This window comes from Mercenaria mercenaria, chromosome 1, assembly GCF_021730395.1.
Source record: "Mercenaria mercenaria strain notata chromosome 1, MADL_Memer_1, whole genome shotgun sequence".
NCBI lineage: Eukaryota > Metazoa > Mollusca > Bivalvia > Venerida > Veneridae > Mercenaria > Mercenaria mercenaria.
In genome coordinates this window covers 95,635,580-95,654,631 of record NC_069361.1, presented here as the reverse complement: position 1 = coordinate 95,654,631, position 19,052 = coordinate 95,635,580, and the positions used below count along the sequence as shown (strand labels likewise).

At 35.3% G+C, this 19,052-nt stretch overlaps 1 protein-coding gene across 1 annotated transcript; it reads left to right on the top strand.

The window, feature by feature from the left end:
* The first annotated feature begins 1,596 nt into the window (after nucleotides 1-1,596).
* Nucleotides 1,597-2,613, top strand: LOC123564195 (uncharacterized). Its single transcript, XM_045357572.2, has one exon. It carries the CDS (start codon nucleotides 1,597-1,599, stop codon nucleotides 2,611-2,613), a length of 1,017 nt encoding a protein of 338 aa, XP_045213507.2.
* Nucleotides 2,614-19,052: the final 16,439 nt, after the last annotated feature.

Sequence of the window (19,052 nt, the reverse complement as noted above, 5' to 3'; positions counted from 1 at the left end):
TGGAGTTTGAGCAGCTCGGGGGCTTCTCTGCATGCCGTCAATGTTCTGCAGGCCGTCTGAACAGCAAGCCGTCAGCCAAGTACATAGCTCCTTTTCACAAACAGTCCCCTTCAGGGCCACTCCCGCCAGCTTCAGTCATTACATTGACAGAAAAATGTCAATGACCTACTTCTGTCAATGCCCTGTGCCTTCTCGAGACGTGCACTCACTGGCGGGCTGGAGAAGCAATAACAGTAGTAGTACAAAACTTACTTATATATATATATCAATAAAAGTAACACAATGAAGTGGGTTTAAAAATTAGCATAAATTAACTTAACATGCATGTACAAAGAATTTCGTTTGAAATAAAAGGTCTAAACCGGTCCCCCTATCACATGAAATAAATGTAGCACAAAACAATGCCTACAATATGATAAATCAATATTTGAAACAAAGTAAAAAATAAAATTATTACACACGAAAAAGGTAATCATCTTTCTGGCACATTCATCACACTGAAAACGAAAGGAAATTTCCGACACAAATTGCTTTCTTTTCTGCTTCTTTTGTTCTAGTGAAACCCTTTTTTTTCGTTTGTGTTGTTAAATCTGATGCCATTATCATGGGCCAGATCAGACATTAAAAATAAAAAATAAAAATTTTGCAAATCCAAAGGGAAAATCGTCATTTACGAAATACAAAGCCGTCACAAATATTCCGCGCTATAACAAAAACTATAAGTTTAAAAAACGATTATTGTTATATTCAAACAATATGATTATTGTTATATGCAGAAACATTTTACAGTCTACTAATTGGTCCTCACTGAACAGACACAATAAATACTAAGGTGTTAGTGTACGGTTTATCTGCTGTGTTGTTACAGTTGTTTATGTGATAAGAAAGAAAGACAAACAATGTATAGTAGACGCAACTTGACCGCGATGGTTGACCTTAGGCTGATTATTCATATCGATTATTACATTGTAGAAAAAAAGGGTGATTAGGGTAGCCATATATATTTATATGAAAATAGTTTATATACATTGAAGTATCAAAGTATGTATACTTACATTTGATCTGTACACTAATTTATATTTACACAAATTTATATTTCCATTTTCTCGTGCAGCTCGGGGTTTTTGTTCAACATTTCCTTGACATGTACAATACTTTGTATATAAGTAGCGTCACCGTACATTACTTTCATTTGAAAATGGCTTTTTCCTTAGATGCCCGAAAAATCATTTCAAATGTCACTAAATATTTTGAAAAAGATGCTTCTAGCCGAGCCTTTACTAAAATGGCAGCAGAGGATACAGGTGTTGGAATGACAACCGTTAGAAAAATACGAAAGGAGTCATTTTCCGGGGAAGGGCGAAATGAAGAAAATTTAGACCCATTACCAGCGTCTTCGTCTGAGAAGTATATTTTAGAAACTGAATTATATGTATATTAAAGTTCTTGATATAAATAATTACGACATTCTGTTCATTATTTTAGATACGTTTTTTGGAAATACATTTATGTTGCACTTATAGTTCTCTCCAGTAATGTGAAAAGTGCGATTTTGACTGCGGTGTTATCAGAAGGAAAATAAGGGAATTTTATGTAATGAGGAAGCAGCTTCCAACGGTGGGAAAAATTCACAAAGAACTGGCATCAGACATTGGCTTCCATGGAAGCATCACGTCTCTTAGGAAAATATTGAGAAATTTGGGTTACAGATGGAAGAAATGCGGAAGAAACAGGAAGGTTTTAATGGAAAAGCAAGACGTATCTCGTCTTAGATGCGAGTATCTAAGGAAAGTAAAGCAGTACAGAGATAGCGGCTACGACTTGGTCTACTTAGACGAGACATGGATAGACACTTCTCATACTGCAAAGTATTGTTGGCAAAGTGTTGAAGAACGTGGTGTTGCAGCATCTTTCAACAAAGGGCAACGCTTGATAGTTGTCCATGCAGGTGGTCAGAATGGATTCGTACCCGGGGCAGAGTTAGTTTTTAAAGCAAATTGTGCTACCGGAGACTATCATCATGAGATGAATGGTCCAAACTTCGAAAAATGGTTGAAGGAGAAGTTACTGCCCAATTTGCGAGTCAAATGTGTGATTATTATGGATAATGCCTCCTATCATTCCGTACAGAGTGAGAAAACTCCATCATCATCTACCAGAAAGGCGGGCATTCAAGAGTGGCTGAGAAACCGTGATATACCTTTCGGTGAAAAACTAACAAGACCAGAGCTGCTGAATATTGTAAAAATGTACAAACCTAAAGAAAAGGTTTACAGGATTGATTCACTTATAAAAGAAAGGGGACATGAAGTGCTACGTCTGCCACCGTACCACTGCGAGTTCAATCCCATTCAACTGATTTGGGCAAATTTGAAGAAAAAGGTTGGGCAAAGGAACTTGACATCCAAACTCACTGATGTCCAAACACTCAAACACAATGCACTGGCAGATATTGGAATTACAGATTGGGAAAATGCTGTGAGTCATGTTTTGGCAATCAAGGAGAACTATCGCCAAACTGAATTGTTGGTTGATGACAAAATTGATCAGTTTGTTATACCCCTCAGTGATGGAAGTGCTACCGATACAGCCAGCGAATTTGATTCAGACTGAATTGTTTTTAATATTATGTTTATACATATATGATTAAACTAATATCTTTGAATAAAATAATATTATATGAAAAAAATGAATAAAATAACAAAAATTAAAATCAAAAAGTATAATAAATTGAAATAGTAAAAGAATGAACCCGCCCCCCCCCCCCCCCCCCACCAAAAAAAAAAAAGCTTAAGAGAAAAAAGAAATTTTAAACAGTCCCTCACAGGGCTCGAACCTATTACTCTATATATAACTTAACAAAAATAAGTTCTTCGTTCAAACGCCTAAACCACTGCAGTAAATCTATTTCACTATAAACGTACGTCGATTTTAAATTTATGAATGCAAAGACATGATGCGTTTTACGTACACTCCTTTTCAATAATAGGTTGTGCCTCATTATATATTATAATACAAAGGTCAACCACCGGGGTCAAGTTGCGTCTACTATACAATCGTCAATTGCAGTTACGTCATTTCTCACTTTTCGTACATTCTGTTATTATCAAGGGTTAAAAAGGTCCATTACATATAAATTGACCACTGTTAAGGACTTTATGAAATTTTGCAGGAATCCTCGTTGAATTCGAATCTATTTTAAAAATATCATTTATTAAAAATGCAATTTAGCTACGTTATTATACCATGACTTTGCTAGGGGCGGTGAGAAGTGTTGCACATTTAATTACCTCTCACGAACAGACTCAGTCAAACCGTGTCTGCTATTATTCTTTCTGGTTGCATTCTATGCTTCAACGGGATCTTTTTAAAGATCTTATTAACTATCACAACAGCAATCTTTAATTGCCGTGTGGCGGCTGTGAAAGTAAAAGGTATCCCCTACTTGGATTCAGTGTTATATTTTCTGGTCCTTTTGAATCATGGAGTCCATTCCATAGATGTGTATAAGAATTCCGCTTAAGCCTGTACTTGGGGGCGTGAGAGGTCTTACACATTTTATAACCTCTCATGAACAGACTCAACCAAACAGGGTATGCTATTATTCTCTTTTAGTTACATTCTACGCTTCCATATTTTTATTAATATTTAATTGTCAATGCATGTCACTGAAAAGTTATATATTTGTTCTTACATAAGTCTTTTTATTCTTAAGGCAAAGTATGTTTATAAAATTTATATATTCATTCTTAAACACTGTTTTGATATAGAAATATCAGACTACATGAACAGGCTCAATCAAACCGAGCCTGCAACATTTTCGTTTTTGTCGTGTTGAGCGACCTGTGGAGTTTCCACTTTTTCTATTTTATTATCACAGCAGCGTTGTTTGTGCCGTGTGGCGGCCATAAAAAGTCTCCCCGTACATTCAATCAAGGCTGTTATATTTCGATCTTTTCAGATCGTTCAGCACGACTTTTATGTCGTGTTATTGGTACTGTTTAGTTTCTCAGCTTGAACATTTCGGCCTGAGTGGTTCCAATACTCCCGCTTTCATAGCTTTAGGTATTGTATAATCACCCCTTGGATATGGGCCTGCTTTATAATTTTGTCTTTTGGCAGTCCCTTTGATATATAGGCTCCATAACCTCAGATCCCCTTTCTAAAATCCATTTTGTTTAGTTCTGCTCATTGTTTTCTCGTTTAGGGCAAACCCATTATTTTAACTGGGGACCATATGCCGCTTCTCATGGAATGACATAGAGTATCATTGAAGGTTCTATGTGCACCGCCGTATGAACACATTTGCGGATGTCACTAAATTATTTTTGTACTTGTAGCATGCGTAAATGTTAAGTTCTGCTCAACCCATGGCTAGAGGGCATGGACGGTAGCATGCATTTCCACTACCGTCCATGAACAGGCTCAATCAAACCGAGCCTTCGTTTTAGTCGTGTTGAGCGACCTGTGGGGTTTCCACTTTTTCTATTTTATTATCACAGCAGCGTTGTTTGTGCCGTGTGGCGGCCATAAAAAGTATCCCCGTACATTCAATCAAGGCCGTTATATTTCGATCTTTTCAGATCGTTCAGCACGACTTTTATGTCGTGTTATTGGTACTGTTTAGTTTCTCAGCTTAAAAATTTCGACCTGGGTGGTTCCAATAATCCCGCTTTCATAGCTTTAGGTATTGTATAATCACCCCTTGGATATGGGCCTGCTTTATAATTTTGTCTTTTGGCAGTTCCTGTGATATATAGGCTCCATAACCTCAGATCCCCTTTCTAAATTCCAGTTTGTTTAGTTCTGCTCATTGTTTTTTCGTTTAGGGCAAACCCATTATTTTAACTGGGGACCATACGCCGCTTCTCATGGAATTACATAATGTGTATCATTGGAGGTTCCATGTGCACCGCCGTATGAACACATCTGCGGATGTCACTAAATTATTTTTGTACTTGTAGCATGCGTAAATATTGAGTTCTGCTCAACCCATGGCTAGAGGGCATGGACGGTAGCATACATTTCCACTACCGTCCATGAACAGGCTCAATCAAACCGAGCCTGCAACAGTTTCGTTTTTATCGTGTTGAGCGACCTGTGGGGTTTCCACTTTTTCTATTTTATTATCACAGCAGCGTTGTTTGTGCCGTGTGGCGGCCGTAAAAAGTATCCCCGTACATTCAATCAGGGCTGATATATTTCGATCTTCTCATCGTTCAGCACGACTTTTATGTCTTGTTATTGGTACTGTTTAATTTCTCAGCTTGAACATTTCGGTCTGGGTGGTTCCAATACTCCCGCTTTCTTAGTTTCGGGTATTGTATAATCACCCATTGGATATGGTGCCTGCTGTTTAATTGTATTTTGGCAGTTCCTGTGATATGCAGGGTCCATAACCTCAGATCCCCTTTCTAAATTCAAGTTTGTTTAGTTCTGCTTATTGTTTTCTCGTTTAGGGCAAACCCATGATTTTAACTGGGGACCATATGCCTCTTTTCATGGAATTACATGCAAGTGTATCATTGAAGATTTCATGTGCGTCACCGTATGAACACATCTGCGGATGTCACTAAATTATTTTTGTACTTGTAGCTTGTGTAAATGTTGAGTTCTGCTCAACCCGGAGCTAGAGGGCGTGGACGGTAGCATGAAATTCCACTACCGTCCATGAACAGGCTCAATCAAACCGAGCCTGCAACATTTTCGTTTTTGTCGTGTTGAGCGACCTGTGGAGTTTCCACTTTTTCTATTTTAATTATTCTATAGAGAACCTCTGGCACGTATTTAGGGTGTACGAGCGTTTTTGTTTCATGAAATCAACTATTTTGAAAAACGTTTCTTTGAATATTTCCTCTTAATAAAATTTATGCCGAAAATAAAAGCTAAAACATCAAAATATGGCCAGCAATATATTATTTAACCAAACTGATTCTACTTCTTGCGAAACAAAATTTCACACATTGGGGGAAGGGGTCGGTAATTTCAAATATCTACTTAAGTAGATTAGGTTTGGTTTTGATGTTTTTCTGATTTATATATAGATGATAAGTTTCATCTGGAATAAGTTTTAATCATAACACAGTATATTATTTACGAAGTATAAATTGAAACAAAAGGAGCTAAATATATAACAATTCACCAGTTACAAAGTTTTTTTAAATATATCTCTTAGATGTACGGTTACCACAACTTTTTTCTTTCTATTTTGAAGCATTTTTGTGTGTAATTTAAGCAGTAAAATATTTTTAAAATCTTGATTACAGAATTCTTTTGAGATTTAAATACGGGTATTCCATTGAAAAACTGCGTGGGGTAATTATGTTAACATGTAAAAATAAACGAGATTTATTTCATAGTAGCCTGTAAGATCTTATATCCCTATAACATTAACTGGGATATTATATGTTTTATAAAGTAGCCCGTTTTTTTTACAATTCTATGCTCAATCAGTGGAAGAAGAAAATGTCGTATTAAATAAAAACGAGTTCGGTGACCTGTACTTTTTTGCTCTTAAATGTCTTAAGATACTTAATGTTCTTTAAGCTCACAGAGTACGAAAACTTTTAATCATAGAAAGAAAATTGATCCTACATCCTTAGACGCTTAGAGAATATTAGTACAGGAACATAATTAGTCGCTGAATTTCGAACAAATCCTTTAATATGATCAGCTTAAACGTGAAGAACAAATTAAAAGCAAAGAATTTGTTGTGCTCATATAGAGATTAATTCAAAATTCATTCACCTCTCATCACAAGAAACTACTGGCTTTTGCCCACATTGACGTTAAACAGGTTCTTTGCATATAGATGGTATAGACTATGGGCTTCTTCAAGTGATTCTTTTATTCTGCTTCCGCCTAATCTTTTAAAGTGATTTTTACATTATGGGGTAATGCATTCTTTAGTTTTCGCAAAGTACAAACAACGTAAATGGATGATCGGTTCATCTTTTATCTTGAACATTATATGCTTTATTTAGCGTCCCTATACAGTTGCTTACAAAGCAGTGATAATCCTCTGTAGTTTTTATGAGAATAGGAAATCATTAGATGATACTATTTTGAAATTAAACTGCTGCCAACTCAGAACTTTTTACGATAAAAGCCATCACGTATTCCAAGACATTTGTATTAAATATGTATTTTTATATTGAAAGAAATAAAATGTATATTAAACTATTAAATAAAATTTGTGACACGAAGCGAATGGACTTCTGTAATGGAGATTGCACGCTTTATTTGACGTCATTTGCAAAATTACACAAACGGAAGAGCATCGTTCGAATAAAAAACTCTGCGAAATCAAAATTTCAAAAATTAATTCTTATAATATCTCAAACTAATTTAGCTGAGGTGAAAGTCGAATCTGAATTGACACAAGATTTTATGGCTGATTGGGGATATTTTTTATCGAAATATGAATCGCAATTTAACGTAAGTTTGTGTTTTTAGCTCACCTGTCACGTAGTGACAAGGTGAGCTTTTGTGATAGCCCTTCGTCCGTCCGTTCACAATTTCTTGTGAACGCGATAGAGACCACATTTTGAAATCGATTTTAATCAAACTTGCACGCAACTTGTATTGGCATATCTCGCTTCCTTTCGAAAAATGGCTAGATCTCATCATGGGTTCCAGAGGTATGGTCCCTTAAAGGGCCAAAATTTGCTATTTTGCCTTTTGCAGGCATATAGACTTTATTTATGGTTTGATTTGATACAAACTTCCAAAATATCTTTAACTACAATAGATCTTGGATTTCAGGATGGATCCGTCAGATCCAATTATAGGTTCCGGAGTTACGGCTCCTGATTGACCCCTGAAAGAGCCATTTTTTACATTGTGAGTACAATAGAAGTGACATTTTACATTCGATTTTAACCATGCACACAACTTAAGTCACAATAAGGTCTCGGTTCCTTTCGAAATCCGGCTAGATTTCATCATCATTGGTTCTAGAGTTACTGAAAGGGGCAAATTTTCTATTTTGGCCCTTTCAGCCATATAGAGGTTTCATTATGTTTAGATCTTCATGAAACTTACAAAGAATGTTTATCTTGATGATCTCTAGGCCAAGTTTGAAACTGGGTCATGTGAGGTCAAAAGCGAGGTCACCAGATCAAATCAATGGAGAAGTTTGTTAACACTCTAGAGGCCGTATTTATGACCCTATCTTGATGAAATTTGGTAAGAATATTTATCTTGATGATTCCAAGGCCAAGTTCAAAACTGGGCCATGTGGGATCAAAACTAAAAACCCGCCAAAATCAAAGGAAAAACTGTTTAACACTGTAGAGGCCATATTTATGCATCTATCTTCATGAAACTTGGTCAGAATGTTTATCTTGGTAATTCCAAGGCCAAGTTTAACAGGTGAGGATATAGGGTCATCCTGACCCTATTGGTGGCTGTTCTATCTAAAATTTTACATTTCAATAATCAGACATTTGGTACGATTCTTTGACATTTAAAGACAGCAAGGAGATACATTTTGCTGCAAGCTACTGTAACAATGTAAATATATGGACTGAAAGTTATTTGTTTTCTTCTCAAGTGGAACACACTAATACAGGCCTCCTAGTGAATCCCTTAAAACCTTTAAAAACCTTTAATTTCAGAGCAAACCTTTAAAACTTCTAAAAAAACCCTTTAAAACGGCCAAATAGCCTGTAATTTTCACTCAAAACCTATATTTTTGTTCAGACTGCTTGCCGTGCCAGTTTAAAGCAAGTAATGGTTATACTACTGTATTTCTTCCCCCCTTTTAAGTGTTGTTATTAGGATACTGCTTGTGTATCTTTCATCTTGAGTTTTTCAGAATGCTGTTGTGTTCACCAGACCACATACATGTAGATGTTTGCAGTAGTGTTTACCAGACCATGGGTGTTCCATGTATTCAGCATAAGGTACCATGGAGCTGAATGCTTGAAATGGTCTCGTGACATGATGTTTACACTATGGTAACAGTGGACAATTTGCAAGGTCTGGTGAAGATACAGCATTCTGAGCAAAGTTGATGTAGACACTACAATGTATAAAACAGGAACCATATACAAAAATAGGTGATATAAATGTGCAGTGAAAGTAGGTATACCCATTAAGTTAGGTATGTATATCAGTCATAATGTATAATTCAAACAGTATGAGATAATATCAAACATACCTATTTCTGATATCTGTGGTTTTAGAGTGTGGGTTTCCATATATAAATTAACTTGTTTTTAGTAAAGACCTATATATATTATGTGTTTTCAACGAGAATTCCGACAAAAATAGCCTTTATTTACTCTTTATTTTTTAATATTTTACACTAAAAGGACTTTATTTCCATAGATTGGAGCCTTTATAAAAACTTTTATTTTTGTTCAGGCCTGCTAGGAGGCCTGCTAATAGGTAGTTGCCAGAAGTCCCAAGTGAGTAATTTGCCCATTTGAAATCGGAAAAAAGAACATTTAGTCGTTAGTTATTTAAGAGGGCGAATGAAAATAACGCATGAGACGATAATGGAATTACCAGTACTGTAACAAAATTATGTTATGAATTTAAGAGTAATAAAACTGAATATAGAAGACAAAATAAATAAGATGTACGATTGCTAAAGAAAGAATTCAACTTGATTGGGTGGCCGAGAAAAACAAAATATTTATGACTTCTTAAATGGTTCTCCATGGAAAAAAAATATCCGAACATATTTTGTCTATAGTATAGAGACTGTACGAATATTTCTTCGCGTTCTGTGACTTTCGTAATGGAATTATCGGAAATGAGAAAAATGTAAACAGTGGAATCATTGGAATAAATGACAATCTATGTTAGACATAACACATACAATTCTGATTGACAGTAAATGCTAATGACTAAATGCGTGTTGCAGAGAGGTATTTAGTGCTTAACAGTAAGTCCCTATCGAATGAAATCCTCTTGAAACTGAAATCTGAACAAAGCCTGTTGTCTCCTGCTAAAATAGCAAATTCGGAGTAAGTTATATTTCACTAGCACTGCCAGTTAGTACGCTCATACACTAAAAAGTAAAAAAAAAAAAAAAAAAACACACAAACAAACAAGCCATTTTTGACCGATTAAAAAAATAGAATATATTATTCTTTACCCGAAAACTGCCGTTAGCTTATAGTCACTCCCGATAATCCGGAGTACTCCGAAGATGTTGTTCCAGTTTGCTATACGCTTACAATGCCTATCTAAAGACTGTTCGCGCCTCGGTCGATATTCATATAACCGTAACCCTAACCCTCTCAGGAATGCAATATTTATATATCATTTAGTGGGAAATTATACTTTATAGATATACAAGACCAAACATTCCATAACACATTAATAGATCGTGTAGCAGCAGTTGTTAAAACTTTCATGAGGTGTTCCTTTTATCTAAAATTATTTTTGTTGTAATTAAATTATGTTGTCAAAGACTGAAATACAAGCAAAATTCAGTTTTTATCTCTTATATGGATGGACATTACATGAACGTACAGAACAGATATATAATTTTTTTCTTGACTATATTTCAAAACTTATTAAATATATGTCGATGATTTTTTAAATCTTGGTCAGAACATTATATTTTAGCGAAATATGACACAAACTTAATGCAGAATATTAATATGAGAAACTGTTGATACAATATGGGCCATTTTTGGTAGCTGTTATACGCCTATTAATTTTACAAATTATTTCTGAAACTTATCAAGTATAACAACTGAAACTTATTTTGAGTGAATTAAAGACAATAAATCAAAAAGTACTGTAAAATTTCTAAATATTTTTTTCAATATTATTTGTCGTTATCAAAAGGTGATGGGCATTGCGGATAAGTTCTACTCTTCTGTCAATAATACAAATACTTCTGCATGGATTTCGATACTTTTTGGAGACATTAATCTTGTCATCATATTTAATTCAAGTATGTTGGAAATTTGTACTGTTATAACCCTTATTAAAAATTTATTGCTGAAGAAGGATATTACTGCTCTTTCGAAACAAACTTATTTGAGGAGAAATTCTATCATATATTTGCACTTGATATATAGATATGATATTTGAATCATCAAAACTTTCTTGTTTTTGGAAGTTAATTGACATGTTAAATAAACTATACATCATCTACTCACGCTTTAAGTTTTGATTTACATCAAAACAACATTTGTTCAAGCGCAAATATGGAAATAGGAATGAAAGATGTACGTTGATATATCTAAAGTGGAAGCTTAGGTATTGATTTTCAAAATGTTATAAGGACGGTATTTCTTTCAATTGATTATATGTTATAAGGAAGTTATTTCTTTCATGGTATTTCTTTCGATTGCTTATATGTTATAAGGAAGGTATTTCTTTCAATTGATTATGAGTAAAGAAGCTCGCAAAATAGGTATAATTTAGATGCCAACCCGTTACATGCATAAACGGCCTTTTTTGACTATTTATACCTGTCGTGCCAAATGAATTTTGAAAAATCATCGTAAAAGTTTTCTCCGACATTTACATCCATTTCTTGCCTTACTTCTTATTTTCAGTTCATAGTTATGCCATGTTTAATCTTTATACGTTTCAAGCCGAACTTGGGCCCTTTCATGTTCAACAACTAAACACATTTTTCTGGATATTCAGCTGGAAATCACCTTCGTCAGGAATAAATTACCTTAACTAGAAAGTCAAAATCTAAATCCAATCAAAAAACGCTCATTCCTATGCAAACGAAAAGTAAAACAGCGCGATGTGACCAATAGGGTAATATGTCTGCAATTTTATTACACTAGCTTTCTAATTTTGGTGACAAAGAAAAGGTTCTCATGTCTGTGACACAACAATAAAGACAGGATCGTATGAACGCGAGTGGATTATCTTTATGCGGTTTAGTTACTTTAAATGCAAACGTATTTTGTCGCTCGGCAGATCAGACAGTAATGTCATCATTGTGGAATCAAGATTGTCTGATTATGTGTCATTTTTGGCGTAATTTCTTTAGATACAAATCAATGTCTATTCAGCATTTATGAAGAAAGTACAAGGTTCACCAAAAATGCTATATTTTTTAACATTTTAATTGATAACGTAAATGCTATTGTATGGTTGATGAAGCTTTGTGTTTTTACCTATAATTTTGTTACCTATAATTACGTGGTGTTTTAGCAATGTGCTATTTTATATAATTGATAAATTGGTGAGTTTCAATGCCAGTATGACCTTAATAAATACGCATGTTATTGTAAAGTTCCTTTAAAATATTTTTGTGCGATATGTTTAGTAGTTTAGTACAATTTCGCCTTATTGGTTTTAGCCGGAATATACAGCTGTTAGCTGATTTTATAACTATGTTTAATCAGACAATTTTGATAGTCATTTGTAGATTCCATCCATAGCTGATTGTATAAGATTGCCGACTCGAGCCCTTCATTGGCCGTCATATAAAAGAGTATCAGCTAGCTTGCTGATGGTCTGTCAACTAAGAATGACCCTATGACCGTGTCTCCATGTGACTGAAAATCAACTGCAATCATCATATGGTTGACGTTTTCAATATTCATTTTTCACAGCTATTGATTTGCTTAGCGTTACTGAAATTAGTAATGTGTTTCGCTCATATAATACCATGATATGGTTAGAACGCGTGGACGGTAGCATGCATTTCCGCCAGTGATCAATCAAACCGGGCCTGTAAAATTTTATTTATGGTGTGTTGTGCGACATTTGTTTTAGCTTCGTAAAGGTCACTTCGTTAATGCCTAATTATATTCACCTTCGTCATTTTATCCAAACCATTTTAAAATCGGAAAATGGCTGGTTGTTTTCGTCTAGATATTGGCATTAGATTTTCTGTTTATTTCTTCTATCTACTAGAACCAATCTAAATAGAACGCCAGCTAGAGCTAGAAATATTTTATATTACAAAATTGCTATCTAAAAGAAAATAACACAAGAAGAAGCAAATGCGTTTTCATGTTTCATCCATTAGGAGCAAATTTGGTACATCTTCGCGATTGGTTGCTTTTTTATGCATAACTTACTGTAGTAAAGGTGCAAGAACGAGCGATGACCTTACTACGGAAGATCGGTGGTTCTACCCAGGTGCCAGCCCGCGATGTAATTGCTTGAAGGGGTACCATGGTATTCTTCCATTATCAAAAGCCGGAAAGCCGCCACGTGACCTTGAAATTGTTTCTTCTGCAAAATAACTAAATTAATTTATATGTCTGGTAAATGGTTTGTCCGTAAGACATCGCCTTAATGCAGATGCTTATATCAAGCTAAGCTAAATATAGGCTAAGCACATTTTTGTATACATGATTCAAAGTCTTTTCTATATAGAATATTTTTGTAGGCCACTTTAGTTATTTTGTCTCTTATCTGAATCTCAGTCTTGCATGTGATATTCAAGACCAAGCCATAAATCCTGCAGCAAACAAAAATTCTCTCTTAAAGATCTTAGTTTTTCGAGATAATGGTCTCTCTTTTATAGAAAGGTAACAAATTTGTTCGATCGACATTTGCACAAATTCTTATCCAGCTGCAAGGAACATGCCCCCCCCCCCCCCCCCCCCCCCAAAAATGCCGTTTTCAAAGGCAGATAACTCTTTTTCAGTACTGATGACTGGATGATTGTCCTTCAATATCCAAAATTTGAAGAAATTCTGTTATTGGGAAAGATTTCGCCCATCTCATATACAGAGATAGAAAAAGTGGAAACTCGACAGGTCGTTCAATACGACAAAAACGATGTTGCAGCCTGTTCATGGACCATGTGGAAATGCATGCTACCTTCCACGCCCTATTGCCCCGGGTTGAGCAGACTCAACATTTACACATGCTACAAACACAAAAAATAATTTAGTGACATCCGCAGATGTGTTCATACGGCGGTGCACATGGAACCTTCTGTGAGACAGTAGCGTGCAATTCCATGAAAAGCAGCGTATAGTCCCCAGTTAAAATAATTGGTTTGCCCTAAACGAGAAAACAGTTGGAAGTACTAAACAAACTGGAGTTTAGAAAGGGGATCTGTGGTTATGGAGCCTGCATATCACATGAACTGCCAAAAGACAAAATTAAAAAGCAGGTACCATATCCAATAGGGTGATTATACAATACCCAAAGCTATGAAAGCGGGAGTATTGGAACCACCCAGACCGAAATGTTCAAGCTGAGAAATTAAACAGTACCAATAACACGACATAAAAGTCGTGCTGAGCGATCTGAGAAGATCGAAATATAACAGCCCTGAGACTCAAGCGTACGCCTTTAATCCGTGGCTAGGGTGTTGCACATGTAATCACCTGTCGTGAACCGACTCAGTCAAACCGAGCCTGCTATTGTTGCCTTCTGTTTCCAAATAATTTATTCTACTGGGTGGGTTACTTACGGCAGTAACAAATAAGCTTGTAGCAGACATAAAACCACTCTGAAATGGTACGCATAAATTGCGAAACTCCAATTTGGAAAAAATTCATAATTTGACCTTATTAATATTTAGAAAAATACCTCTGCAAATCGAAACATTAAAAATTAATCATGGAAATCATGACAAACTACATCTTTATAGACAACCGATAGTTAATCAACACCAACCATATTAACTGAATATGACAAAAACACAACAGCTCTTTTATACAGTTACTCTGAAAACCTGATTTTCCACCCTTTTCAAAATCAACAAATTTCACGATGTCAAAAATTTCTTAATACCTTCAATTTTAATTTGTTTCCTGCTCGTGCTTAATCCATTTCTACTTCCGCTTCTCGTGGTTGAACGAAGACAAAAGGGCAATTTAACACTAAATCCAGTCTCGGTAAAGACATCTGTAGCTGGAGCTAAAATAATCCTACTTTATTCGACCACCACTTCGTTTTAACCAAAATTTATATCAGAAAATTACAAACACGTCATTGAATGTATCTGGACTGCACATGACATCTCATGACCAAAAGAAATGCATAAAAACGTAAAAGGCAAGTTAAAGTACATCATCCAGTATACGTATTTTAGATCGGTTCAGAAAACACTATACATGTACACTTGAGTCTTTCACACAAGAAAAGGCCAAAATGACATAGAATATAAGCAATATCTCTGCCCAGGAGCCAATGTTTCTGTTGGTGTCAAGAATGCCCTGAAGGCAAGGGATGTAGCATCAGTCATTTCAAGCGTCTTCATACCTTATATCAAATTAATGGATTTTTTTTTCAACATCAACACATCAACATATCTTTCAAGAACAATGATGGCAACCTGATATGTCAAAACCCCCCTTACCTGTACGCTAGATAGAATTATGCAGTAATCATAAAAGATTAATTTATTATTTAAATTATTAAAATGATCACATTTTCTTCGCAGATGATACGTCCTGAAAGAAGATCTAATATGTCCTGTTATGAATAAGTGTCCCATTGTAATGTTTCACTGACGTCATTAAATTCAATGGACAGTGAGATTGTCGATGGCGTTACATGGCCACGATGTGTAACTTGTCAAAACCATGTTATAAAGAAACTTTGCTAGCCAGCAAACAGCAATTATTATACTTGGGACACAAGTTGACGGTTAAAGGTGTAATTATTGTAAAGTTGGTAGTGCAAACACGAACCAAACTTATCACAAATGGGCGGATGATAGACTGAAAATGCACGGTGATCTGCATTTTACACATTCTTCTACACGATCTTATTACATTTATGTTAAAAAAAAATATTATATTTTCTCACTCTCCTCTGTGTGTGCCGCAACGATTACTCCATGGGTAAAAAAAACAAAAAAACGAGTTTAACTACAGGAAGATGCCGTTCAACTAACGCTTCCCAACACTTTCTTTTCTGTTAGGTTATAAAAAGGGAATGTTTCCCATTAATTACGTGTTTCATGGACTGAATTGCCTTGATTTGCGAGCACACTGAATACGACAATAACTTGACTTTCGGCCATAATTTGTTTTGCAGACTATTGACAAATCGCGGAAGTGTTTCCCTTTCTCCATTTAAAACACTACCTGAAGTAAAAAGCTAAGACTACTTCTGTGTTCACCCGCCCGCTTAGCTCAATAGGGAGAGCGCAGATCTACGGATCTCGGGGTCATGAGTTCGATCCTCTGGGTGGGCGTATGTTCTCTGTGACGATTTGATAGAAGACATTGTGTCTGAAGTCGTTCATCCTCCCCCTCTGATTCATGTTGGGAAGTTGGCAGTTACTTGTGGAGACCATGTTTGTACTGGTACAGAATCCAGGAACACTAGTTAGGTTAACTGCCCGCCGTTACATAACTGAAATACTGCTTAAAGATGGCGTAAAACCCAAAACAAACAAACAAATAATTACTGTGTTCAATATATTGGCGAATATTTCTTGAAACGAACCTTAAGCGCAGTTTTATTCCAGTTCCAGCTATATACTTTTTTCTTGTACTTAGGATTATTTATTAAACACTGCCCTGTACTAGTGCTACATGTAGACAAATGCCAACAAAACAGTATGCAGATCTGCAGTAACTGTACTGCCTTTAGTGTAACATTTTTACTGAAATTGATACCATTATTTAGTTAGTTTCATGAAATACTTGTTTTAGAATTTCAGTTCATCCATGTATCTTAAACTTCGGAAAATTAAGAACTAGAGCTAGTTTTCCATTACAAAATCAGTGATTTTTTATTGGCTGTAATTCAACTACTTGTTTCAACGTTTGTGTTGCATATATCTTAAAAATATTTTACCAAGTCATAAAGCCATGAACAATGACAGAAGTGTGTGTGTGTGGTGGTGGGTGGGGGGGGGGGGGGGGGGGGCACAAATCGTTTTACAAAGTTATGCCCCGTTTTAGACAGATATGTTTGGTTTTATTTTTTTCGTATATTGGTTTGTTTACAGTAATTGAGTGCCATGTGGCGGTTGTAAATGGAGTCGGTGTAGTAATATATTCTGGTCATTTGGAATCATGAAAAATATTCAATTTTACTGTAATAGAATTAAGCCGATGCTAGGGGCCGGGAGTTGTGATACACATTTAATTTACTTCTCACGAACAAACTCAATCAAACCGAATCTGCTTTTATTTTGCTTAGTTGCGTTGTTTCCAAATGATTTTTTACAGATTTTATTGTATGTAACTTACTTATCTAATTCGATTTTTCTAAAAATACATTCTGCCCTAGTACTCTAAACACGACTTAGCCATCACAACGATATCACTTCTAAATAAATATCTTAATGTAAGATTTGTAATTATAGAGGACGTTGTCTTTATTATCGCTTAACTAATGACGTCTTGAAATGTCATCAAGATGTTTTACGTCTTTTTACTAATGGTGTCGATAAGTGAACTTAAATTATTTCCCGTCATACGTTTTCCCTCATTATCGTTGCTTCAAGATCCCCAATAGATTAGATTTGGTAGGAATGTTGTAAGAAACAGTTCACATTGTGCGTCTCATATTATTCTTAAAGTCAGTCAAGATACCTGTCTTATTTATTTCCTCTTTAATTTTGATATTCACTCACAACTTTGATAGCATTATTAGTACTCTAGTAAACAACAGCTTAGGTGCCGTTTCCATTTACAATACATACAGCAATGACACATTATGAAATAATTGTTGACATTATCCTATGCTTATTTTACTAATTTTGGGTCAATGAATTGATTGGTTCATAACTTTCATGTCTTGTAATTTAACACATATTTTTGTTCAATGAGCACTTAATACATGTTACATTTTCACTGGAATTATTTTTCAAATTATAACAAACGTCATTACCCGTATTTTTATTATTTTGTCAAACAGAATACATTTAGTCAGTCCTATATCTATATCTGGTCCTAATGAAGTGAAGTTATTTCTTTTTGAAAAAATGTAATCTATTAGTCTAAGAATGTGACCGAGAACATAGCTGAGAACGGGTATCAGTGATGGTAAAATAATGGAATTTTATTTTCTCGTGTTTCATTATTTGGATAAATTTTGGTACGAAAGTTTAACAGTATACTTAAGAGGCAAGCGCCTGATGGTATGAACCTGAATTCTTGCAAATTTTCTTTGATAAGCTTTGTGAGTATTGCTGATTATAAATAATGCTAATAGATACATTTTAATTCAACAAAAGACGGAAAAGGTTTGATGCGTTTTTAGTCGACTTCAACATGTAATTATATTTAATTTTTATAAATACACACTGTACATTTTGTATAACGTGAATTAGAGCACGAGCTACACGTGCACAGGTGATAACGACCATATTTCAACTATGCCAAAAGAAGCTACCACATTGGGCCAGGTTTAATAAATAATAAGTTAATATAAAAATACGTGAATACATGTTGAAAGAATAAAAGTAATAACCATATAATGGTAAAGCGTTTTTAAAGTCCTTGAATGTATGTTTTGGCAGTTAAAGGCGCTCGTGATAGTTTTTCCGGACAGGTCGATATTTACCCCCAACACCGTGCCACTTTGGTTGTTTCTAAGCGCTGTAGCTCATTGCAGAGTTGGAGAAGTCTTCTGCGCATGCCCGGAAGTGATTATCTAATGTCGAGTACGGCAAAAATACGCAAATTATTGCATGTTCGCACGCATTTAGTGTATAATATGTATGATATACTGACTAGAGGTTAGGGTTAATATCACCATGGTTACAAAATGTATACATTTAAAGTACTTTTAGTTCAAATTGCTTCAATCCGGCATATACCCGAGTCTGTAATTAATACCGGCGCTCCAACTCAGCATTGAGTCATAGCCGTTTCTAATCCCGTACCGTACCCATACCGTACATCCGTATTCGTAAACTTTAGGTTTTGTTCGGAGAAGGGCGGAAACTTACATCGTTCTATGACATCAAAATTCTTCAGAAACACGTAAAAATCCGCTTATTAAGAAATCTGCCGTTTGATAATTTGATATATCTCCGAGTCATTTGCTCAAACACTGAGTTTCCGTGGCATTTGTCGAGAAGCCTTTAACCTGTACTCTTCAAACTTAGTGGGATGATTGGCTTAATGGAGTGGATAACACCTATTGTTTTTAAGATCAATATGTTACAGGTAAAGGATGCGGCA